The 21,439-nt window shown below is 41.7% G+C and overlaps 1 protein-coding gene across 1 annotated transcript; it reads right to left on the bottom strand.

Moving 5' to 3' along the window:
- Positions 1-1,673: 1,673 nt before the first annotated feature.
- selenoo1 (selenoprotein O1) lies at positions 1,674-20,914 on the bottom strand. Its single transcript, XM_063072612.1, has 9 exons — positions 20,332-20,914; positions 16,085-16,288; positions 15,805-15,985; positions 11,838-11,968; positions 9,622-9,902; positions 7,140-7,296; positions 5,074-5,259; positions 3,976-4,132; positions 1,674-2,404 (listed from the first exon to the last, which is right to left on the bottom strand). Exons 1-9 carry the CDS (start codon positions 20,829-20,831, stop codon positions 2,219-2,221), a joined length of 1,983 nt encoding a protein of 660 aa, XP_062928682.1. The 5' UTR covers positions 20,832-20,914; the 3' UTR covers positions 1,674-2,218.
- Between the last annotated feature and the right edge of the window lie 525 nt (positions 20,915-21,439).

Genomic DNA, 21,439 nt, shown 5'->3' with positions numbered 1-21,439 from the left:
AAATTAACATTTACTATGATCTGGCTATGCAATCCAGAAGAATTTTAGCCACATAAAAATGTAGATGACCTCAGGTAATTTTAATTGTTTTGTAATGGTTACTCACATGCTACCTTTTCCTTGTATTTTGACACATTTTGATAAGTGTTTCATCACTTGAATTTGGCCATGGTGTGGTAATGTATGGGTGATACATGATGTGTTACCTTGTAGGATCTGGTTATAACTTGGCTTTACTACAATGAGATGAAGATTTACAGCACACCTTAGCTTTTATGTATTTGTCAAAGTCCATTGGAACCTGTGCCTTGCTTTTATATCTTGGTCTTTTCCCTTGCTTGGTATCCTCTTTAGTATTATTGGGTAGCTTACTTTCATATTCCATCTTTACCTTCTTAATGGCTTTTTGAGTTACCTTCCATTGGTATTTAAAAGCTTCCCTAGTGCAGCATTTACAGGGGTGAATGTTCGGACAGAGATCAGTGCGGAGGAACGAGTGGCAAGGGAATCATAGAGAGAGTGATCCCTGTGGAAAATACAGAGTGGGGGAGAGGGAAAGAAGCATTTAGTGATAGAATCCCATTGCAGATGTTGGAAGTTACAGAGGATGATATACTGGATGGAGAGACCCATGGTATGGTAAAGGCAAGCAGAATTCTATCCCCATTCTATTGGCAGGAAGATGGGGTAAAAGTAGATGAACAGAGATAGAGTTCAATGCCCCTACAGTGCAATGTTGAAATGGTAATGCACTTTCTGAAATACCTCCTTCACTGGATGTGAAGTATTTTAGCAATGTTCTAATAATGTAAACACAATGTAAAAAAAAATGTACTGTTCTTTTATTCATTTATTGTACCCGTTAATGGCTTATTTACCATCATACTGATAAAGCAAAGTAGCTGAACAATTTGCATAAATTTTAAAAAGCATCAGTTCCATTTAATCCTTTATAACCAAAATGCTACTTTGAATAGTATCAACTTATATAAAAATAATCATTGAGGAAGTACAGTGCAAATTACCATGCAAGGAACTATAGCCTGTTTGTGCGTTAACATTTCTTAATGCTGAGAATTTTAAGAGTACAGCAGTTTCCACATCTTACAAAAATAGCCCAGTGTATCAGGGTTGATATTTTTGTATTCATGATTACAGATTTTATCTGGAGTTTCCATTTCCAACTTAAAGCAGCACCTCAGCTGGTGATGAAACACCCGCTAGCTGATTGCCAAGCTTGGCAAACATCAGATCAACGCCTCAATCCGAGCTACGAATATTTATCTAGACTCCTAAGTCTCTGCTTCAGTCAAAAGCTCTATATCCTCATTAAGGCAATGTAATTTCATGACTGAATTACTTAAAGGAACTGAATACAGTAACAACTAATGTGCCCTTCAGCTGAATAAAATTCTTGTCTTCAAAACTTATGGTAAAATCACTCAATATACTTTACAGTAATCAGTGGTTCCAAATGGTAATGTTTAGTTTACAATTACACAAACTCCTGACTCCTAAACCAACTATTCCTATGAACACTGTGCATTGCTTACTCATTCATGTTGTCAGCAGTCTGTTTTCTACTAAACATATAGAAATTTAATCTTCACATCATCCAAAAAACATGAATTAGGCTTTTTAAAAAAATAGACTTCTATAGTTAGTCTTATTACAAACCTTTACCGCAGTTACAAACGAAACATAGCATCCTGACTGCGGATACAACTGCACAGGCGAGCATGTGAAATGCCAAATGCCAGAGCATAGAAGGTAATGACCTGCAAAGTGGAAAATAAGAGTACTGCATATATAGGTACTAGGAGGCTGGTTCAGATGGTAGGGCCTGTTTCTATACTATAGCTGCTTGCAAAACTGTTAGCATTTCACTCCAACAATCTCAAACAATTCATGTATCAAAGGGGCATGTAATCTTTAAATAGACATTTCAACATTTTCTACCCCTAAGGTTTTCATGCTGTGTTTCAGCTGACTACATTGTGGTCAAGGTAACTTATTCTTTATATTCCAATGAGGCAGAAAGACTTAAGAATCATCCGGTACTGCTTTTCGTACAGTGAAATCTCCATTTTACATCTGTTGCGAGGAAAAAGTGGTACTCTATTTACCTTGTTGTGGCTTCTCCACTGTGTAAAGGAAACTTCAGTTTAACAGTCAATTCCTAACAGCTGTGAGTTAACAAGAAGCCAAAACCAGGTTGTTATGAAGATCAGGTAACTAAAAGTTTCCCAGCCCAGTCTGGTGGCTTGCTGTGGTATGGTATTCTCTTGCTACTTAATTGATCACATGATGCTGTAGCCTCCTCTGTTGCTTCTTGGACCAGGTCTTCATCCACACACGGTTCCTCACTGTATGGTTGCTCAAGAAGCCTTAGAACCCGTCTAACCTAAAGGAACATGATCGACTTTTAAGCATTGCCAAAACAGCTCACTATGAAATTTGCTAACTACATCTAAATCAGAAATTCCAAACAATTTTAAGTCCTTAGCTTTGATCAACAGTTTTTAATGACAGTTCTTTTTTGCTACTTTCATTTAATAAACAATTGACAAGGAAGCGGCAGATGGAATACAATGTCAGGAAGTGTCTGGTCATGCACTTTGGTAGAAGGAATAAAAGCGAAGAATATATTCTAAATGCGGAGAAAATTCAAAAATCTGAGGTGCAAAGGGACTCGGGAGTTCTCGTACAGGATTTGCTCAAGGTTAACCACACACTGAATCGGTGTTGAGGAAGGCAAATGCAATTTAGCATTGATTTTGAGAGGACTAAAATATAAAAACAAAGATGTAATGCTGAGACTTTATAAAGCACTGGTGAGGCCTCACTTGGAGTATTGTGAGCAGTTTTGGACCCCTTATCTAGGAAGGGATGTGCTGACATTGGAGAGGGTTCAAAAGAGGTTCACGAAAATGATTCCAGGATTGAGAGGCTTATCATATGAGCAGCATTGACAGCTCTGGGCCTGTACTCACTGGAATTTAGAAGGGGGGGGGAATAATTGAAACCTATCGAACCCTTAAAGACCTACATAGAGTGGATGTAGAGAGGATGTTTCCTATAATGGGGGACCAGAGGGCAAAACCTCAGAACAGACGGATATCCATCTATAATGGAGATGAGGAATTTATTTAACCAGAGTGCAGTTAAAGGTGGCTGATGAGGCCAGTTCATTGAATGTATTTAAAGTGGAGGTAGGTCAGGGCATGGAAGGTTACCGGGAGAAAGCAGGAGAACAAGGTTGAGAGAGAAATGAATCAATCATGATGGAGTGGCAGAGGAGACTTGATGGGCTGAATGGCCTAATTCTGCTCCAATGTCTTATGGTCTAATTAATTGACTCAACTTACCCATTTCTACTAGAATAGAATAATTATTTCCTGGCATTGTAATAAATGATTCAAGATGATTTGATTGAAAATTTATGCAGTCTTTTTTCACAATCTATAATCTACAGTATGAACATGTTTAAACTGAAAATTTGAACTAGTTTCAGGGAAAGGGTATTTAGTATTTTCCACAGTAGATATCTGCATTCTCCACCACCATTTTATATACACATATATCTGCAGGGCAATTCATGCAAATTTTAGGGATATTTAACATCTTACAGCAAGTCTGGAAGAGCAAAGAAAATAATTCTTGATTAAAAATCTAAATATTGACTAAAACAGTCCTTTACAATTATTTTAGAACATAGTATTTTGAGATTTTGCAAAGGAAATTCTTTCTTTGACAGGAGTAATTGTCATTAATCAATGAATGCCGTAGAAGGTAGGGGCTGCATTTATTAAAGATTTTGAACCATAATATCTGGGTGAGTTGGAATGCTATTCTTACCTAACTTACATCTATTGCCATGTAAAATTTAATGTTTTGTCCTCAAACACTGATCTGCAGAAGGATTTCTATTTTGCATGTAATTATTTTGAAATTAGTTTATTGAAATTTACCCACCTCTGAGAAGTCCCCATCCTCCGCTGTTGATATTGCATTTTGTGCAATGTAATTTCTCAGGATAAATTTTGGGTTGTTTGCATTCATCACTTCCACTCGTTTAGTGTTTAGTTCATCAACATCATCAGCACCCTCCGCTTCATTCTCCAAACGAGACCTGAAAGGCAACAGAAAAAAGGAATATCCACATCTAATCAGATAAAGCACCATGAAAGCTCAAAGATGAATACTCATAAATATCAGTGCACAATAACCCATTTCAAATACACTTCAAAATGGGGAATTCAGTTATTAGCATTGACATCTTCATACCGAACACTTAATACAATTTAGAGCTTGAACTTTGTAGAAACAATTAAATGGATTTTAAAATTAAGAAATAAGAGTTTTTTCTAATAAATTTTTGTACTTAAATATAGAAAAGTACATTGCAATCTAGCAAACTTTGAAAAATACAATACAATTTGTGAGTTGGTTAAACATGAAGTATTAGTTGTACAGGTTCATTCCTTACTGAATCCATAAATGCAAGAAAAAAAACTATGACTCATAAAAATCAAAATTTACCAAGTGGAGATCTAACTGGGGTGTATAAAACTAGCTTGAGTAAATGGAAATATCTATTTTAGCTAGAGGGAACAGAAGTTGAGAAAATATCATGTGTGGTGAGTGTCCAGAATCTACTGCCTGAAAAGACAGACACAAACTTCAATGACATGAAAGTGTCCTAGGATGGGTACTTGAACAGCCATGACTTGCAGGGCTCTTTCCTGGTGCTGGAATGTGGGAATGGAATAGGAAGTTCTCTTTTAGCCAGTGCAGATATAATGGCCCAAGTGACTCTACCTGTCCTAAATTCCCGCCGCTGCCTGTAAGGAGTTTGTACGTTCTCCCCATGACTGTGTGGGTTTCCTCCCCCAGTCCAAGGATGTACCAGCCAATTGTCATTGTAAACTGTCCCACGATTAGGCTAGGATTAAATTGGGAGTTGCTGGGGGCGGCAGCTCAAAGGTCGGAAGGGCCTATCTCAATAAAATAGAGTAAGATTTTTACAATGCTTATTTCAACTGTAGATTGACTTTTGTTGCAGTTTCTAACCTGTATTTTTGAAGCCAGTCTGTCCAGGCTTTCTTGAGTTTGTTTTGTAGCTCTTCTGTTGTCATCTGCTGGAGCTCTGAGAAGCGCTCTATTCGATCCAGCTCCTTAGCAACTCCCCTTTTGTCACCAATCAGTTCAAAGAGCTGTGGATTCGATTGAGATAGGGCCAGCAAAATGGACAGCTGCCTGTGTGGACAATCAGAACACCAAGTCATAATCTGAAAAATTCAATCTAACTCAAAGCACTTAAAAAAATTAAACCTTTTAAAAATGTATGTTTTCAAACACAAATTATTGTATATAAAGCATATCAGAGTTGATATTATGCTGAAACAATGACATAACATTCAGGAGTTAGATAGCATCTGTGAGAACCAATGAAAGTCAACCTTTCAGGCCAAAAGTTCTTTACCAGAACTGGAAATGTGAGAAAGCAAATGTGTTTCAACTTGCAGACGGAGGGATGGAAGGGTGAAGACGCAAGTTGTCCTGGCAATGCAGATATTTCCACACACAGAAAATGCTGGAGGCAGCATCTATGGAAATTAATAAACAGTCGATGTTTTGGGCCAAGAGAGACCCTTCTTCAGGACTGGAAAGGAATGGGGAATGTGCCAGAATAAAAAGGTGTGGGGAGGGGAAGGATAGCTGGAAGGTGAGAGGTGAAGCTGGGTGAGTGGGAAAGGTAAAGGGCTAGAGTGGAAGGAATCTGATAGGAGAGGAGAGTGGACTATAGGAGAAAGGGAAGGGGGAGGGGACCCATGGGGAAGTGTGAGAAGAGGTAAGAGGCCAGAGTGGGGAATATTGGGGGTGGGGGGGGGAAGGAAGGATATTTTTTTTAACCACAAGGAGAAATCAATATTCATGTCATCAGTTGGAGGCAACTGAGACTGAATATATTGTGTTACTCCTCCAACCTGAGGCACCTTGGCACAAGAGAAGGCCATGGACCGACATGTCACAACGGGAATGGGAATTAATATGTTAGGCCACCAAGAAGTTCTGCTTTTTTACTTTTTTATTTCTAGTACTGGCAGGTGGAGAGAGAAAGGAATATGATGGATACAAATCTGAAACACCCAGCAGATAATATGGTATCTATGAAGAGACAACAAAAAGGCCAGTTAAATTTAGATGTAGATGACCTTACATCATAACTAGCTTGTTAAAGGTGCTGAATTAACAGTGTTTGGGGGCCTGCAACATACCAGATGGAAGATGTGGCGCTGGTCCTCTATTTTATATTCAGCATCATCAGAAAAATGTAGGAAGCCAGAGAGAGAGAGGTCAAAGGGTGGAATGGAGGATTAAAGGAAAGGACAACAAAAAGTTCAGGATTCCTCAGGTGGGATAAACTGAGGTGTTCAGCATTGTGAATTCCCAATCTGTCTTCAGTTTCTCCATGTAGGGAAGGCTTCATTATACACATGCAAAACATTGCAGTACACCATTCTAGTCACCAGTCGGTCACTTCAATTCTCCACCTTGCTCACAGCTCTTTGTTTTTTGCTTTCTCACAGTGTTCCAATGATGCTTAGACTAAATCTGAGGACGTAGTCTAGGCTCATTTCCCATATTTAGGCATATTACATACCTTAGGACTCAATGTTGAATTCAACAACTTCATAAAACTATTTCTGATACAAGAGAAAATGTGCAGATGCTGGAAATCCAAATAACACACACACAAAATGTTAGAGATACTCAGCATTTAGCATCTGTTAAAACAGTCCGGTTTACATTAGGCCAGCTACTCTCGCATTAACTTTATTTTCTCTCCCTGCAGATGCTGCTTGACCTGCTGAGTGTTTGTGACATTTTCTACTTTAGTTTCAGATTTGCAATGTCTGCAGTTTTTCACTTCAATAACTGCTGAACTGCGTGAGCAGAATTAATCAGGTACTTTTACACACCAGTGAGTATTTAATTGTTTTTTTAAGACTATTGAGAAAAATAACAAACAATAAATCTTCTTGGCAAAATTTTAATCAAGTTGGTTAGGTGCAAGCTTATCTTAATATAGAAATGTATGAATCAGAATATAGAAAAGCACTGCACTTTCTTACCGTGGATCCATAGCTGGAGTGAAAGCTAATTTCAGATCTTCCAGTGATGCACATTGCTCAATTAGTTTTCCAAGGAAATCTCCCAATGTGAAAGATGTGGCTGATCCAGGAATTGGAAAATTACTAAGTAAACGGAAGCAGTTTGTAAAATCCGCACCTGAATGAAACAAAAACATGTCATCTAAAATGTGCTTGAATTTCTAACCCTTGTAATTTGCAGTTTTTGTACAAATATAACAGTAAGCATATGGGACTGGATTTTGTAGTCGTATGGGTGTCATTACATTGTGAAAGGCGGGGCATCCTTGGGATTTCCACAACTGATGAGGAAATACTGTTACTCTCTATGACTTAGCATTCCTACATCTATTTACAAAATACCATTATGTAAAATACCCTGTAAAAACTGAGCTTTTTATGTAAAAGAAAGCAAACAAGCATTAAAAAAATCCACAATTCGTTGTTAACCTCCTGGAACATAAAATATTTATTTTATTTAGCAACACAACGTGGAATAGGCCCTTCTGGCCCTTTGAGCCGCGCTGCCCCAGCAACCCCTGACAAATCCAATTTAATCCTAGCCTAATCACGGGACAATTTACAATGACCAATTAACCTATCCAGTACTTCTTGGACTGTGGGAAGAAACCAGAGAAAACCACGTGTTCCATGAGGAGGGTGTATGGAGACTTCTTACAGAGGACGCCGGGAATGAACTCCTAACTCTGACACCCTGAACTGTAATAGTGTCACACTAACCGGTATGCTTTTGTGATGCCCAAATCTAATTACTTAGAATTGGATTATAATTGCCATATGTAAATACTTCAAAATCTAATGGATTGAAAATAATTTTATTAAGATCTGGTATTCACACTCTTCATTTTATAAACTACTAAAAATGTGCTTATTCCTTCCCTCATACTGTTTGAGAATCTTTCAGTGAGACTGGCAACTCTACCAGGAGTTAAAAAATGTGAGGTCCATGGCCACAAGATATTCTGGGACACCTTTCTTTATGGCCAGTAATTGATTCAAATTCCACAACATAAAAAATACCAATTACATTGATATCTAGGCAAAGGCATTTAGGATACAGTTCGTCCCCAGGTTACAGCACGGCTCTATTACTAAGAATTGTTCATAACTAAAACAGCTCACAAGTCAGAAATGAGGCCACAAACCGAGGTCCCACATGGCAGAAGATGCCTATGAAGGAGGGCTACCCCACAGGAACAGATATTCTGGAGAACTATTTCAAATTTTACCTTGCCATTCTTAATAATAAAGTCGTCTGCCTGCGTTTGACTGGTCTTCCTCTCTCTCTTGCTAGCTGCTGTCGGAGGAAAGTGCACCAGTCTTGAGATCCACGTTGCAAGGATTAATTAGAGGGTGTGGACTTGTTTTGGGGGACTTTGGGGTTCATGTTGCATGTGTTCCTGGATTCTGGTTTCTGTTTTTTATTGCTGCTTTTGAGCGGTTTGATGCGGTCAGGGGTGCTTCTGTGAAAATTGCTTTGCCCCGCAGCCTGCAGTGTACTAACGGTGCGACACTGAACTGAATTAAACTGAATACTACTGGACTCCTGGTTCGATGTTCCATGTTCCATGTGCTTTCTGCTTGCTTTTTGCAATTTGTGCTTTTATCACGTTTTGTTTTATGTTTTCTTTAATGGGTTCCATGGTGTTTCTTCGTTTTATGGCTGCCTGTGGGCAAATGATTCTCTGAGGTATATTCTGTATTCATACTTCGACAATAGATGAATAATTGAAATTAGCAGGTTCAGCCTAAGTCTTTGAGTAATAATGATATTCTTTCAAAAGATATTACTACTGAAGGGGTTTAAGTATTAATGACTGTTTTAAAATAGGTACCGCTACTGGCCCAAATGTTATGTTGTTAAGACAGGATTCACAAAAAGGACATAGTCATCAAGGACATAGCTGAAAAATTCCAGCTAGTGTCAAGAACCGTCACTTGCAGTTCTGCAGCAGCCAGAAAATCCATCCCACTGATCTCACAACTGCTCATTCATGTAACAGGCTGTTCAAAAGGTGTTTGTAGGAAGACCTTTCTCTCTCTCTAGCACCCAAGGATGGATGCTATTCAGAATCAGAATTAGGTTTAATATTGCTGGTATGTGTTGTGAAATTTGTTGTTATGCAGTAGGAGTACATTGCAGTACATAACAAAAACTACAAATTACAGTAAGTATATATTAACAAGTTAAATTAAATCGCTAACCCTTCTCTTTCAAGCCTCCCATTCTAAATTTTAATAAATTGATTTCATCTTCAAGGTGATTGGAAAAAAAGAAAAACAGATAGAATTAGGGAGACAGTAGCAATCATTTTTAAGGAATGGTTAGAGTGGGAAAATAGAATCAAAAATTAAGAGCAGTTTGTAAGTAATCTTGTGTTAAATTGTGTTAACATTTGCAGTTATATTTACTTCTGAAAGAAACATAAACTATCCTACAAACCTGTTAAATGGAAAACATGCAAAAGATCAGAAACTAATTCTTCATCCTCTGCCTTCTCACATCTAAGTAGTCCCAATTTCTTTCTCATCTTTTGCAGGAAGTGTTGGTCAAACTCTGAATTAAATTCTTCTTCAACGATAGACTGGCCCACCTCCAGGGGCAGCTCAGGAACCAAGGCTTCTGCCAGTTTGCCCAGGTTCCACTTACAGATTTCAGGTTGTCGGTTATAAGCATACCGGCCTCTGTTATCAGAAGCATTACATACATAATCCGGATCAAACCTTAAATGGTTGGAGGAAGAAATGAGTCATTATATTGATCATTGTTAATATAATCTTTCTAGTAAAATAAATTACTTTATTTGGTTATCCATAACCTTAACTAGTTTATAGAATTCCCCCAACAGTAATAGAGATGCTGAAGAACAGATTGGGAGGCAGATTTTGGAAAGGTACAAAAATAACAGGGTTGTTGTCATAGGGGGGCTTAAACTTTCCTAATATTGATTGGCACCTCCTTAGTGCAAAAGTCTGAATGGGGCAAAACTTGTTAGGTGTGTCCTGGAAGGATTCCTGACTCAATATGTTGACAGGCAGTCTTGAGGAGGAGCCATATTGGATTTGGTGCTAGGCAACAAACCAGGTCAGGGGTCAGATATCTCAGTAGGTCAGCACAGTGACCACAACTTCCTGACCTTTACTACAACTACTGTTTAATTTAACAAATGTATTAGAATTAAGTAAAACATTATAATCTAGCTTTTTCCACAATTTGTCATTTTTTAATTAGTGTGAATTATTAGGGTAGAGATATCAAACAGTAGAGGATATAATTTTAAGATTAGAATGAGGGAGCGTGAAGACGATGTGAGGGGCAAGTAGATGCCTGGATTGTGTTACCAGGGTAGTAGTAGAAGCAGGCAGTTTAATGGAGTTTGAGAAAGATCAGGAGTTCCCAGCCTTGAATCCATGGACTCCTCGGTTAATGGTAAAGGTCTATGACAAAAAAAATGCTGGGAACCTCTGTCTTAGACACATGAATGTGAAGGGAATGGTGGGACACAGGTTACACAGGAGGAGGACATTTTGTATAAATTGGCATCAACATCACCACAACATTGAGGGACCAATGGCCTGTCCAGTGCTTTACTATGTTCTATAAATCAACAGTTACAGTCTCAGTTGGCAATCTTTTGGTCCAGCATTGACCATTATTAGATGAAAAGCATAAGGTGCTATTCTGTACTACGTTTATATATTTAGTGCAGGCCTTGGATATGAAAAACAGTTAACTGCTGAGTTTAAAAAAACTGCCATCACATAGATCAAGTTTTGATTCAGTTGCTTATAAATGCTTTTGTGTTGGGCACAACAAATAGCTGGAGGGAATAGAAATGTAGCAACGACGATATTCATGATGTGTCTACAGTCGAAAACACAGCACCACATCAACTGGAGAGTACAACATCACATTGCTGTTACATTATATTTACATAACCATAGTTCTAACAGCTTTTTTTAAACCAGAGTTTGAAACTTGACTTATGAAGTTCCAGGAAAATTAAAAAGAAAATACTGACTAACTAGATTTTGATTTTTAGTTAATGGAAAACGATTAGTTCAGAATTCAATATTTATTTTCTTTAAAAGTCCAAAGGCAATGGTACAAATACAAGGAAATTAAGAATGCACAAATTATTACTGAAATTATCAGCACAGACATGGTGGTCCAAAGGGCTTAATTCTGTTCAATGCTCTAACTTATGTGTCAATGCAACATCATTACTTTTCAAGATGCTGAAATTCTAAGATAGGATATTAATTGTACAAAAGTCTGCACCTATCTCAGGCTGATATGCAGCATATACAAACGCTTGGAGAGTTTCAAAGCAGAAACTCCCTCACCCAGCTAAAAAGGCAGTGTGTGGGCAAAATAATAAATATAGCAACATAAATATTTAATAAACTTGAAAAAGGCAAATGTTGAAAACCTGAAATGAAAACAGAAAGTGCTGAAAACAACAGGCCAGTCAGCATCTATGGAGAGAGAAATTAAGTTAATATTTCACATTTCAACATTTACTGTTTTTATTTAATAACCTCCTTGTAAAGGCTGTTACAATATTAACATGACTTGCAGTAAACAGGATCTTACAGACTGAAAGCTATGGTGTATTTGGATAGAATTATTCCTAGATATGTTCGAAGTCTATATACCTGTCCATAAAGCCAAAAGGTCCATAGTCGATGGTGAGTCCAATAATACTCATGTTGTCTGTATTTAGAACACCATGACAAAAGCCAACACTTTGCCATTCAGCAGCCAGTCTGGCTGTCCGCTTGGTTACCTGTAGATTTAGAAACAGAGAAGAGGAGGAATGGCAGCAGGCCATTCAGGCCTTCCAGTCTGTTCCACCATTCAATACCACCATCATGCCTGATTCTCAACTGGATTACTATATTCCCAATTTAAATACCACATTCCTACTCTATCTTTGTATCTCTCTTAGATTTTCCGTTGTCCAAAAAATGTTTATTTACTGAGATACAGCACGGAATAGGCCCTTCCGGCCTTTCAAGCCACACTGCCCAGCAATTCCCCGATTTAACCCTAGTCTAATCATGGGACAATTTACAATGACCAATTAACCTACCAACCGGTATGTCTTTGGATTGTGGGAGGACACTGGAAAACCCAAAGAAAACCCACACAGTCACAGGGAGAACGTACAAACTCCTCACAAGCAGTGGCAGGAATTGAACCCGGGTTGCCTGTACTGTAAAGCACTGTGCTAACCACTATGTTACCATGCCTCCGTATATATATATTCATCAACTTGGCCTCCACAGGCTCCTGTGGTATAGAATTCTACAGGTACACTTCTCTCTGAATGAACAAATTTATGTCCTATCATTCCTATGTCTCTTATACCATATCCTGCGACCACAACTATACTTCACAGTTCGAAGCTCTGACCTAACTAGGGGAGAACACTCTTCCTCCACCCATCTCATGTGGGACCATTCTTGGCTATATATTAAAGTCAATAATTCGATTTAATAATTACATTTTGAAAACTTCCCAAATTCAAGGAAATTGGTTGCTGTTTGTGTTCAGTTATCTTCATACCAGTTGAATGGAACACTGTTGCAGGAAAGCAGCATCCATCATCAGGGATCCCCACCGCCCAGGTCATGATCTCTTCTGGCTGCTGCCCTTAGGAGGAAGGTACAGGAGCCTCAGGACTCACACTTCCAGGTTCAGGAACTGTTACTACCCCTCAAACATCAGGCTTTTGAACCAAAGGGGATAACTTCACTCAACTTCTCTTGCCCCATCATTGTAATGTTCCCACATCCAATGGACACTTTCAAGGACTCTTCATCTCATCTTCCTAATATTTATTATTATTTATTTCTGTTTGTATTTGCATAATTTATTGTCTTCTGCACACTGATTGAAAGTTGGGCGGCCTTCCATTGATTCTGTTATGGATGTCATTTTATAGATTTTTTGAGTATGCCCATAAGAAAATGAATCTCATGGAGTAGTATATGGTGACACATATGTACTTTGCTAATAAATTACTCTGAGCTTTGAAGGATCAAACAACTAAACCTCAGTATATCCAGTTTCTAAATGGTCAAAGTGTTAAATGTGCCAAATCTTTGTCATTTGATCGGGGTCACCCAACCTGCCTAAGACTTTGGCACAATACTGTGTTTGTCAATGTGATGCGGAGAAAGAGTCTGTAAATCTGTTGGGAGAAAAGGATGTTGAGAATGGCGAGGTGGAGTGCCATGGGAGGGGTCTGGACAGGTGGCAGAGAAGGAGTGCGAGGGTGGAGTGCCATGGGAGGGGTCTGGACAGGTGGCAGAGAAGGAGTGCGAGGATGGAGTGCCGTGGGAGGGGTCTGGACAGGTGGCAGAGAAGGAGTGCGAGGGTGGAGTGCCGTGGGAGGGGTGTGGACAGGTGACAGAGAAGGAGTGCGAGGCTGGAGTGCTGTGGGAGGGGTGTGGACAGGTGACAGAGAAGGAGTGCGAGGGTGGAGTGCCGCGGGAGGGGTGTGGACAGGTGACAGAGAAGGAGTGCGAGGCTGGAGTGCCGCGGGAGGGGTGTGGACAGGTGACAGAGAAGGAGTGCGAGGCTGGAGTGCTGTGGGAGGGGTGTGGACAGGTGACAGAGAAGGAGTGCGAGGGTGGAGTGCCGCGGGAGGGGTCTGGACAGGTGGCATAGAAGGAGTGCGAGGGTGGAGTGCCGTGGGAGGGGTGTGGACAGGTGACATGGGGGGGGGCGGGGGGCATGACACACCCAGGCCCGAAGCCCGAGACACTAGGCAATCAAACTAAACAAGTTGGTTTATTGATCATTAGACAATGTCTCCCACTCCTTCCTCTCTCAATTCCCTTTTTCAAACCATGATTCCCCTCTCCCTGCCCCCTTCACACTCTCAGTCCACAAAAGAGACCCATATCAGAATCAGGTTTATCATCACTCACACGTGTCATGACATTTGTGTTTTGCAGCAGTACAGTGGAAAACATAAACTTACTACAGTACTGTACAAAAGTCTTTGGCACCCTAGCTATATACATGTTCCTGAGACTTTTTCCCACAGTACTGTACCATCGCCACAGTACTCAATACTCATCATCAATAACAACAGCCTCTTTGCTTTGAAGCCAGGGTAGATTCTTCAGAATCTTCAGTTACTAATCCCAGCAGGACCATTTCTACTGACAGGAGAAGGGGCAAAGGCACGTTACTGGTGCCTTAAAACCAGTCACTTTGGGCAGATGGGGCTCTTCAGCTGTGGTTGGCAGCTCATCTAGGAGAAGGAAAATTGATTTTAACTCCACTGCCTTGTGGCTATACCCACTCATGGGAAGGCTTCGGGAGTAAACCCAGGAGAAACAATCTGGAGCTGGGATCCCTAAGGCAGTCCTACGTTGAGTTCAATGCTGACTGGCAACTCCTGAGAAGCCACTGGTGCCAACCTGTATCGGTCTCTGCCGCTCCTTTGGGTTCATCAACTGCATGGAGCGGGTCAGCTTGCGGCACGGGCAACGGCTTGCTCTGCATATCATACTGCCCTGGCCTGTTGGTGCTGCTGCCTCACCATGGTCAGGGCTGACCTCTGACTCATTGTATACATCCTCCCAATGACCACGTGTTTCCACTCACACCCCAAACACATGCTCTGCTTAACTGGCTACTGTAAGCAATCACATTGTAGGTTAATGGCAAAAATATTGAAGGGAATTTGTATGTGGAAAAATAATTATACAGGGATACAGGGAATTAAGAAATGACTGGATGTAACAAACGGAACTGCTCTTATGAATCCAGTGGTCTGAATGGTCTCCTGTTGTTATTATTATTATTTACACTTGCTTTAAGCACTTTAACTTTGTTAGCAACACAGTAAACTATTGTTATAGAGTCACAGAAAAGTACAGCACAGAATCAGGCCCTTTGAGTCCACACTGAGCTTCTTCTCTTAAACATTGAAATCGGGCTCGCATGCACCACTTGTTCCACACTCTCACCATCACCCATGACCCCTGGTTGTAGTCTCACCCCTCAGTGGAAAAAGTCTGCTTCCATTTGCCTGATCTATAACCCGCATAATTCTGTATACCTCCATCAAATCTCCCCTTAATCTTCTACATTCCAAGGAATAAAATCCTAACCTATCCAACCCTTCCTTATAACTCAGGTCTTCCAGTCCCAGCAATGTCCTTGTAAATTTTCTCTGTACTTTTTCAACCTTATTTACATCTTTGCTATAGGCAGGTGACCAAAACTACACACAATTAGCACATCTAACAAAGTTCAATATACTGTACTCAATACTTTGATTCATGGAGGCCAATGTGCAAAAGCTTTCTTTACAACCCCATCTACCTGTGAGACCCTAATATGTCCTTACTCTTCTTTCTGGCTCATCTTTAAACCTTCTTGCATATGCAAGGAGCCATTTTGGTATTCTTCACCTAAGCTGAGATCAAATTAATGTAGTAATAAATTAAACCTCCTGGCCCCTGCTAGATTTCAAATTTGAAAGGTGAATATAAACTTTTTATTGCCACAGTACCAACTTGAAAAAATGTAAATTAAGTCCCTACATTCTTCCAATGGTAAGCAAACAAGAGCATAAACACAGAACCGACAAATTGTTACCTCTCTGAAGAAAGCGGCATTCCGCCGTGCCTTGTCCTGACGATATGCATGTTGAATTTCAGGATAGAATGTCTCGATGACGTAGTCAAGCATTTGAGTTCTAATATCATTTCTACCAGTACTAGGTCCCTTTCGACCTGTGTGCTCATCCACAGGTTTAAAGATCTCAAAAGATCCAAATCTAATTTAATTAAACAAGATATATTAATGACTCATTAACTAAAGTTTATATTTGTAAAATACTAAAAATGGATACAGATCACACCAAAAATAGAAATACCGTAGGAATGTCGGGGCAATACGGAGGACAATAGTGCATCTTTCATATTTTGGATGCCCGTCATAGAATATGTCCCTGATGACTTTAGAATTGGATGTTACACAAGTTCCACCTCGTGTTGTCGGTATTCCAAGGTGGTACATGGCCTCGCTACAAAGAAATTCTCTTATACTGGAGCGAAGCACTTTACGACCATCTGACTGCCTGTTGAAAATAAATTTGAACACAACCACAAATTAGGAACTGCACAAATATATTTAAGTCCAAGTTTACTATGCTATATAGAACTGTAAACCACAGAAATATTAAGTATGTTTGTATTTAAACAGATAAAATATGATGCATTAGCTTATTTCTCTCCACTAACATTGCATGGAGAATTATCAGAAAGAATATCGTGCATTCTAATAATGGAACTGTTAGAATGTATGATCCAAATGTAATGTTAAAAACAAGCATTTTAATAACAGTTGTACATGATAAGGAAAGAGGCAAAAGACGTTAAGTAGCAAAATTCTAGCTTCTTAAACAGGTAATCATAAAACATTTCAAATATGCAGGCAAACATTTGTGGTCATTGCTCGATCGGGAATCGGGAGAGATCATCGGGAGAGATAATTATTTATTTAACAATACCACACGGAATAGATCTTTCGAGCCATGTCGTCCCACAACCCAGATTTTAGCCGAACCTAATCATGGGACGATTTACAATGACCAATTAACCTACAGACCGCTACGTCTGTGGAGTGTGGCAGGAAACCAGAGCGCCCGGGGAAAACTCCCACATTCATTGGGGAGGACTTTCAGAGACTCCTTACAGAACAGCGCAGGAATTGAACTCTGAACTCCGAAACACCCTGAGCTGTAGAAGCGCCCCCGGGAGCAATGCACTTGGCAATATTTCTGTTATTTATTCATTTTTCAGGACATAGGTATCACTGGCATGGACAACATTTATTGTCCAATGCAAATGCCCTCCAGATAATGGTAGTAGGCCACTTGTTTGAACTACTGTAGCCCTTCTAATGAAGTAATTGCACATGCCATTGTTTGGGATATTTAGTTGCAGTGATGAAGGAATGATGATATATTTCAAAGTTGGGACAGTATGCATCTTGGAGTGGAATCTCAATGTGCTGGTGGAGGTCCCTGTAGAAGTTGTTCCAAATACAGAATGCAGGCTCAGTGCCACTGTGGGACAGAGGGAATGAGTGTTTAGATCAGGGGTTCCCAACCTGGGGTCTATGGACCCCTTGTTTAATGGTATTAATCTATGGCATAAATGATGGGGAATCAACCAAGCATACTGCTTTGTTCTGGGTGTCAAGATTCTTGTGCTGTTGGAGCTGTATTTCAGAAACAAACCGAAAACAACCCATTAGTCTTCAGATTTAATCTCTGCAGGAGATGGAAAGGGTCAGGCGGTGAACTACTTGGTGCAGGACACCCAAACTCCGACTTGCTCTTGTAACCACATTTATTTTTCTAGTCAACTTTGATCACTGGCAGCCTGTGATAGTAATGTCACTGAATACCGTAGAAAGATGTCACATCGTCTGGCAAAATATGGAACAAGCTTACTTGTCAACTAATTAGCCTGTGCTAGAGCATTGTCTAGGCCTTTTGCTTTGGAGTGGTAAGGTTTTATTTTGCTTAAAGATATAGTGCGGAATAGGCCCTTCAAGCTACAGTGCCCTGCAACTCCCAAATCAACCCTAAACAATTCTCAATGGTCAATTAACCCAACCTGTACATCTTTGGACTGTGGGAGCTAACTGGAACATGCAGAGGCCACACGGTCACAGGGAGAGCTTACAGACTCTTAAGGTAATGTCGGAATTGAACTTTGAACTCTGACACATATAAGATTATTAGGGGATTGGACACGCTAGAGGCAGGAAACATGTTCCCGATGTTGGGGGAGTCCAGAACCAGAGGCCACAGTTTAAGAATAAGGGGTAGACCATTTAGAACGGAGTTGAGGAAAAACTTTTTCACACAGAGGGTTGTGGTTTTGTGGAATGCTCTGCCTCAGAAGGCAGTGGAGGCCAATTCTCTGGATTCTTTCAAGAGTTAGATAGAGCTCTTAAAAATAGTGGAATCAAGGGATATGGGGAGAAAGCAGGAAAAGGGTACTGATTGTGGATGATCAGCCATGATCACAGTGAATGGTGGTGCTGGCTCGAAGGGCCTACTCCTGCACCGATTGTCTATTGACACCCCAAGCTGTAATAGCGTTGTGCTAACTGCAATGCTACGATGGTGCCCACGTTCTAGGACCTGCTAGAGACCAGGTTCTCCTGTCTGTGCCTGGCGCACCACGAGAAAGCTGTTCTAACACTCCGAGGCCTGGGGAGTTGTAGCTGTTATAAAAAGATGAAACCAGGCAAAACCAGGTGAGGGCAGTCAGCGGGCTCAAACCCTGGCGAGATGGGAAAATGCCTGTCCTAGCACGCGAGGACAGTTCTGGCGCAGTGGGCGGATGAGATCAACAGTGAGAGCCAACAGCCAGGAAGGTGGCTCTGCAACACTTTGTGTAGAGCAAACGGCGTGACAAGGCACAGCAGACGTCACGGTCATCCACTGCAACCAATGAAATCCCAGTTTGTGATGCTTGTTTGTACCACTGGGCTTGGACTTGAGGTTGAGGGAGTGGAAGTATCCCAGTGCAGTGGCATTTCCACTTTAAAAACTTTCTTGCACAGGTTTCCTGTCATCATTGGACTCAATGGACAGCCATTACCAGGTGATAGGAGTATGGGAAAGGAGAGATTGTGTTACTGGGTGCTAGCACTGACTTGATTAGCTAAATACGAATTGACAATAAACTGGACTGGTCAAAGAACACTGAGGCTGTCTACAAGAAGGGTCAGAGCCCTCTCTATTTCCTGAGGAGACTGAGATCCTTTAACATCTGCCGGATGATGCTGAGGATGTTCTACGAGTCTGTGGTGGCCAGTGCTATCATGTTTGCTGTTGTGTGCTGGGGCAGCAGGCTGAGGGTGGCAGACACCAAAAGAATCAACTAACTCATTCGTAAGGCCAGTGATGTTGTGGGGATGGAACTGGACTCTCTCACGGTGGTGTCTGAAAAGAGGATGCTGTCCAAATTGCATGCCATCTTGGACAATGCCTCCCATCCACTACATAATGGACTGGTTGGGCACAGGAGTACATTCAGCCAGAGACTCATTCCACCGAGATGCAACACAGAGCGTCATAGGAAGTCATTCCCGCCTGTGGCCATCAAACTTTACAACTCCTCCCTTGGAGGGTCAAACACCCTGAACCAATAGGCTGGTCCTGGACTTATTTCCTGGCATAATTTACATATTACTATTTAATTATTTATGGTGCAACTGTAACGAAAACCAACTTCCCTCGGGATCAATAAAGTATGACTATGACTAAACGGCCTTCTTCGTTTTCATAGTACGCAAGCAACACAAGTCACTCATGTCATATACAAACTGGATTTAATAACTAATTTTGTGGTACATTGAGAATACATAGTTCCATAACTCCCACACTATGACTACACTGTGAACTTAAGTCCGTACTTATCTAATGCTATTAAAAACTATGATCCCAAAGTAGTGACATTTCAAATCAACAGTATTTACTAACTAGATTTATAGAAACATCCTCAAATTGAAGGGGAAATGATGGCTGGGGTCTTCCATTCTGTGACAATGGTTGAAATTTGGGGGGAAAAGGAGGGTAGGGATTCTCCTGCCTCTGATGAACCCAGAGGGGCCACTGCACAGGATTGGAAAAAGCCTCAGAAAAGTTGTAAACTCAGCCAGCTCCATCATGGGCACCAGCCTCTCCAGCTGAGGTCATCTTCAAGGAGCAATGCCTCAAAAAGTCGGCACCCATCACTCAGGTCATTGCTACCATCAGGCGGGAGGTACAGAAGCCGGAAAGCACACATTCAACGATCAGGAACAGCTTCTTCCACTCTGACAACACAGTGAACCTATGGACACTACCTCAGTTCCCTCTTTCTGCACTACTTATTTCATATATACTTCTGATCGTAGTTTATAATTTTTATTTTAATACACTGCGTTGTACTGCTGCCGCAAAGCAATACATTCCACGACATCTGCCTGATTCTGAGAAGCCCGACTTTGCTCTAGTCGCTATACCAACAAGTGAGCCGCGGGGCTGAGGAAGACTGAGCCCCGCCTGGGCGAGCAGAGGGAGCCGGAGAACCCACGCCCCGTTTTGAAAGCTCTGACCTGGAGTAAGGGGTGGGCCCGGCGCCTTTGATCTGCAGCTCCCACCTCCGGCCCTCGGCGCCCAGCACCTCGCCCAGGTACATCGCGGCGCCGTCGCCCAGCTGCCCGGCGAACGAGCCGAACTGGTGACCGCAGTAGCAGTGGGCGGCGGGCTGGGAGCCCTTCAGCACCCGGTTCCCGCTGAAGCACTCGGCCAGCTCCCGCTCGCCCGGTTCCCGCAGCCCGAGGAGAGCGAGGGCGGACGCTGAGTAGGCCACCAGCCGGGGAGCCTCCACCGGCGCCGGCCGCACCAGGGAGAAGCAGGCGCCGGGCACCTGGCGACTGCCCGGTTCGTCACTCGAGTCCACGGGCAGCGACCGCAGCGCCAGGTTGTCGAAACGTAGGTTCTGCAGGGTCATGGTGCCGGTGGCCGCCGTGGCCATCGCCGGAGCGCTGTTACCGGCACCGCGGGACCAACAGCAGGCAGAGCGGGCGATACCGCGCACTGACACCGCTGCCATCGGCAGAAGCAGCGCACCTCCCGCCACAGCGACACTAAGCGGAGGGGCGCCCGTCGCTCACCTCCCACCACAGCGACACTAAGCGGAGGGGCGCCCGTCGCTCACCTCCCACCACAGAGGGGCACCTGCCGCAGAGCGACACCCAACGGAGGGGTCACCTTGCGGAAGCCGCAGTGACACCCTGTGCATCGCCGTCAGCCGGAGCCACTCGAGGAAGGAGTATTGCCGCAGGAGCCTTTCTGCAGCGATAGTAATCAACACCTAAATGTGAATGGAATCTGACCATAAAAATCTGTAAATCTGTCACAAGAAGGGAAGACGTGAAAACTTCTTTGCTTCTCTCTTTGTAGATAACGCCTAACCTGCAGAGATTTCCCGACATTTTCTGTGTTTGTCGTCTACTACGAGCGCTGCCATAATGAAGCAAAATGCGAGAAATAACCTGCAGCCTGTGGAGAGAGAAAAATAGGTTAACCTTTTCAGACATGAAATGTAACTGTTTTCCTCCACTGATGCTGTATTTTCGGTCGTTTATTTCTAGTATATTTGATTTTATTTCAGATTTAGAGCACCTACAGTAACATTTTCTCAGCTTACTTTTGTTTCGT

Source organism: Mobula hypostoma, chromosome 20, assembly GCF_963921235.1.
Source record: "Mobula hypostoma chromosome 20, sMobHyp1.1, whole genome shotgun sequence".
Classification (NCBI taxonomy): domain Eukaryota; kingdom Metazoa; phylum Chordata; class Chondrichthyes; order Myliobatiformes; family Myliobatidae; genus Mobula; species Mobula hypostoma.
This window is presented reverse-complemented; position numbering and strand designations above follow the sequence as displayed.